Source organism: Solanum dulcamara, chromosome 5, assembly GCF_947179165.1.
Source record: "Solanum dulcamara chromosome 5, daSolDulc1.2, whole genome shotgun sequence".
In the NCBI taxonomy this organism is placed as follows: domain Eukaryota; kingdom Viridiplantae; phylum Streptophyta; class Magnoliopsida; order Solanales; family Solanaceae; genus Solanum; species Solanum dulcamara.
In genome coordinates this window covers 64,762,369-64,766,597 of record NC_077241.1, presented here as the reverse complement: position 1 = coordinate 64,766,597, position 4,229 = coordinate 64,762,369, and the positions used below count along the sequence as shown (strand labels likewise).

At 29.3% G+C, this 4,229-nt stretch overlaps 1 protein-coding gene across 2 annotated transcripts; it reads right to left on the bottom strand.

Moving 5' to 3' along the window:
• Positions 1-345: 345 nt before the first annotated feature.
• LOC129888378 (floral homeotic protein FBP1) lies at positions 346-3,921 on the bottom strand. Of its 2 annotated transcripts, none has more exons than XM_055963363.1 (7): positions 3,532-3,921; positions 3,372-3,438; positions 2,623-2,684; positions 2,080-2,179; positions 1,938-1,967; positions 1,517-1,570; positions 346-677 (listed from the first exon to the last, which is right to left on the bottom strand). In XM_055963363.1, exons 1-7 carry the CDS (start codon positions 3,711-3,713, stop codon positions 531-533), a joined length of 642 nt encoding a protein of 213 aa, XP_055819338.1. In that variant the 5' UTR covers positions 3,714-3,921; the 3' UTR covers positions 346-530. The 2 variants fall into 2 exon arrangements, with proteins under 2 accessions (XP_055819338.1, XP_055819339.1); XM_055963364.1 differs by having other exon boundaries at positions 1,517-1,561; positions 3,532-3,904.
• Positions 3,922-4,229: the final 308 nt, after the last annotated feature.

Below are 4,229 nucleotides of genomic sequence, written 5' to 3'. Positions count from 1 at the left end.
AATAAAATTGATTTTTATAGTAAAATCTATTATATAATGTGACTCTATAACTCTATTTGTGAGCTTACATTCCTTTGATTAGTATTTTGTTTTTTTGATAAATAAATGCATCATCTCTATTATAGATGGATGAAAAGGAAATTTTTTTTGACTGTTATAGAAATGTCCAATTATACTGGAACAAATCTTTGACTATCCAAATTAACTTATAAAGTGAAATAAAATAACACAAAATTTGAGATATAAATTTATTTTAAAATAAATTATATCTTCAACCAAACAAAATATAAATTTAATCATTAAATATCCACCTCATCTCATGAATCAACTCCTAAAAAATATACATAGTATAATAATCATAGATAGATAGAGATATAATATCCCTTAATACATAGAGTAAAGATGAGTATTGATCATATTACACACCAAAGTTTGTTGAAATTAAAGCACAAATTAAAATAGGAACCATATATATTACTAATAAAAGGCGATGAACACATAGCTAGATAGATGGAGGTTTGATTATTGATTTAGAACCTTTGGTGCAAATTAGGCTGCATTGGCTGGACTCTGAAGGCAAAAGGCATTTGACCATATTCATGATTTTCCCTTGTCTGCTCAAACACTTCCCCTATTTCTCCCATGTTCCTATTCATGCTTGCTATCTCTAGTTGCCTCTGTCATTAATTTGTCCAAAAAAATAAAAAAAAATACTAGTAAATGTTACTAAAAATTAATTTTTGAAACTATATATACTCGTTAGAAATGTTAAAATATGAATGAAAGGGTACATGGTTTGGTTGTTGGTTAGAAAGTGAATAATTATTCATGTATTAAAATTAATATGACTACTTCCATGTTTGACAATATTTTAGTTACTAGTTTACAATTCCGCATGAATAATGGTCAGGCCCTTCCCAGGACCCCGCGCATAGCGGGAGCTTTAGTGCACCGGGCTGCCATTTTTTATGAATAATTAAACACTATATAACTAATTTTTATATTTTAATATCTGCATAACTAACCAGAAACCGAATGACCTTGGGATTTTCAATCTCAAAATGTTAAGGAGCATATCTATATCTAAATAAACGAAATATGATTTCCTTCGCTTAAATCGTTTTCAACAAATTAAAACATCAAGATTTTAAGAAAGCTAGGTTATACATATCTCAAAATTCTTTATGAGTCAACTTATTAAGGAGCCGTTTCTACTTTTTGCTAGCAGAAATGTTAATTTACCACCAATATATTCACAAAGCTTTCACATACACAGAAGTATAAGAGGCAGAATAATTCATTTGAATTTATAATTTTATCAATACAACAAGTTTATATAGTGCTAAAAATCTTTAAAATAATTGAACCTATCAATTAGTTCAAATCTTGAATTTTCCCTCTGATGTTTATGTGTATTATGTTTTCTTATGTGACATTTAACGTGTCAAAACTGTGAAAAAGAAAAAAAAAGAGAGCAAATAAATATGTTAAAATTAAGTTAATGTGATAACCATACCAAGTGACAGTTAAGTTGATCTTGCTCCTGCTCCATATGTTGAGTCTGAGTAATCTCCATCCAAACACCACAGTAGGTCAAAAAATATAAGAAAGAAAATATACAACACATGATATAATTGAACATCACATTAAAAGTTAACAACAATATTTTTTATTAAATAAGCAAAAAAAAACCTTGTCTCCATTTGTCAAAAGAAAAGGTTATTTTTGAAAATAAAGTTTAGTAACATAAAACGGTGATAGTTTAGGGAGAAACGTGATAATTTAAGTATGAATACTGGAAAAGGTGATAGTTTAGGGAGAACAGTTATGTATTAACTCATTTAAAAACTATAAATTACTTCAAACACATGATTACTAGACTTGCAATTTTTCCAAAATTCAAGTACTTCAAATACATTACATAGTGTTGGACATACCTTTTTCCTCATCATCCGGATAAACTCATTCTGTAACACAATCAAGGTGATAAATAATACTATATATATAAGGATTAATTAATTAATTAATTAAATTAAATTGAATAATATTACAAAAATATTAAAGGAAAATTATAGGTACCTGTTTGTCACGGATACTAGTGAGTCCATTTTCAAGAGCATCTTCCAATGCCATGAGTTCTCTATATTTCAAAGAGGATATGTCTTCACCCTTTAGGTGCCTGAAATCAAACAACTCAACATGGATAAATATTAAGCCAAAGCACTTTCTTAATAATTTTTTAAAAAAAAAATATTTTGGGGGTGACAAACATTGGCGAAATTAGAATTTTTGTTAAAGATGTTCAAGATTTAATAAATACATATGCAAAAAAAAATTCAACTTATACACTTCGTATTATATTTTAATATATATATATATATTATAATTTTTAAGGGTGTTCATCTCACTACGTAGCTGCGCCACTGGTGGCAGAGGTGGATCTAATGCTGAAGCACACGTGATGATGTTAACTAATAGCGTTTGCTCAAACACTATATAATTGTATTAAGAAATCTATAAACATTTAATTGTTAACTTGAGATTGTTGTGAGAATCTATAAACTTCAAATCATTGATCGACTCCAGGACAGGTAAAGGGAGTGAAGAGAGCAATTAATTTACCTGAGTTCTATTTGCATGTTGTCATTGTCTTTCTTGACTTTGTTGATTTCATTGTCCAAGTTCTGTTTACAATCCAATCAAACTAATCAAAAACTTTTAGAATAAAATTTTTCAAAAAATCATTGTTATTATAATAGTAATAGAGTTAAGCTACTTAATCAATCAATCAATATTGATGTGCTATATATTGAACACCATATAGGTAGCTAGCTAGATTTGGGTGCTAACAACAATAAAAAGACTTGCAAATAAAAGGAAAGAAGAGGGGGAATCAACATTTCATTTTCTTGACTAGAAGAATATAACCATCACTCCTTCTGTTAACAATTTTGACTAGGGATAATATATATAGCTACAAAGTACATGCTATTTTTAGATCTGTTCATAGAATTGATGTTTCTAATTTCTAACAACAAAATCACCCTTTTTTACCATAAGGGGGTCAGTCAAAATCCAGTTAAAGGATAGATCTTTCATGTCAAAGGGAGGAAAACCCTAACCTCTCTTTTTTTTCATTCCTAAAAAGAGAAGCCAAATAAGAAAAAACAACTTGCTTTTTCTAGATCTGTTCATAGATTTCATGTTTCAAGTGAACTAACATTGTTTTTAGCAAAATACACATGTTTCTTTGTTGGTTTTTTTCTTCCAACTTTTCAAGAATAGGTAAAAGAAAATATGGAATTTGATCCAAGTGTTTTTTTCAAGAATAAGGTAAAAGAAAAGATGGAATTTAAGGGTTTTTACTTTACCTCATGCTTAGCATCCCACAATCTTCTTCCAGTAAGCTTGTGGTATTGATCCAAAATATCAACCAAACTTCAAAATAATCAGACTAAAATTTCTTAGACAACAAGAAGAAGAATAAGGTTGAATATGATGATGAAAAATAAACAAAGGAAGATAACATACGGAGTAGAGGAAAACTCATGCATCTTTCCAGAAGTAGCAAAAATGATAACAGAAACATGAGCATCACAAAGAACACTAATTTCCTTAGCTTTTTTCAAGATTCCATTTCTTCTCTTTGAGTATGTTACTTGCCTGTTGCTTAAGTTTTCAATTCTCTTTATCTCTATCTTTCCTCTCCCCATTTCTTTTTTTTCTTCTTCTCCTCTCTGTGTTGTGTTTTTTTTACCTTTAGATGAGTGTTGAAGCAAGTATATAAGAAGAAGAAATGAATGGGAGTATCTATTAAGGGATTGACAGACAATCAACTTTCTTAAGTAGCAGAAAAAGTTGGTATTTTTTTAGGCATTTGACAATGCCAACCCATCTGTATCTTTACTTGTTACTTAGCACTTCTCTTAACCCTTTCTTGCACCTTCTTATCCTTTGGTTTTTCTCCATCTTCATCTCTCACTTGGTGAGCATTACTAAAAAGTTGAAAGTGAAAAGTTTATTCACTTAGCACTTCTATTGTTTACTTTTAAAATGGTACAGTTAAATTTGTTCACATGATTTAAGGACCGGCGGGTTGAATTGACCAAATAATAGGATCACAAAAAAATAACTTGTAAGAAGTGAACAGTAAAAACAAGTAGTTAAATAATATATGTTGAAATACAAATTATAATAGCCCCGAGTTCCAAGGAAGTTAGCTCACAATG

What these genes read in the sequence shown, in the direction of transcription:
- LOC129888378 (XM_055963363.1), bottom strand. Translation starts at nt 3,713, where the DNA reads ATGGGGAGAGGAAAGATAGAGATAAAGAGAATTGAAAACTTAAGCAAC. An exon ending in AACATGCAAATAGAACTCAG is followed by an intron (nt 2,180 to 2,622) that starts GTAAATTAATTG and finishes GTTTGATTTCAG; the next exon opens with GCACCTAAAGGGTGAAGACA. An exon ending in CTAGTATCCGTGACAAACAG is followed by an intron (nt 1,968 to 2,079) that starts GTACCTATAATT and finishes ATTGTGTTACAG; the next exon opens with AATGAGTTTATCCGGATGAT.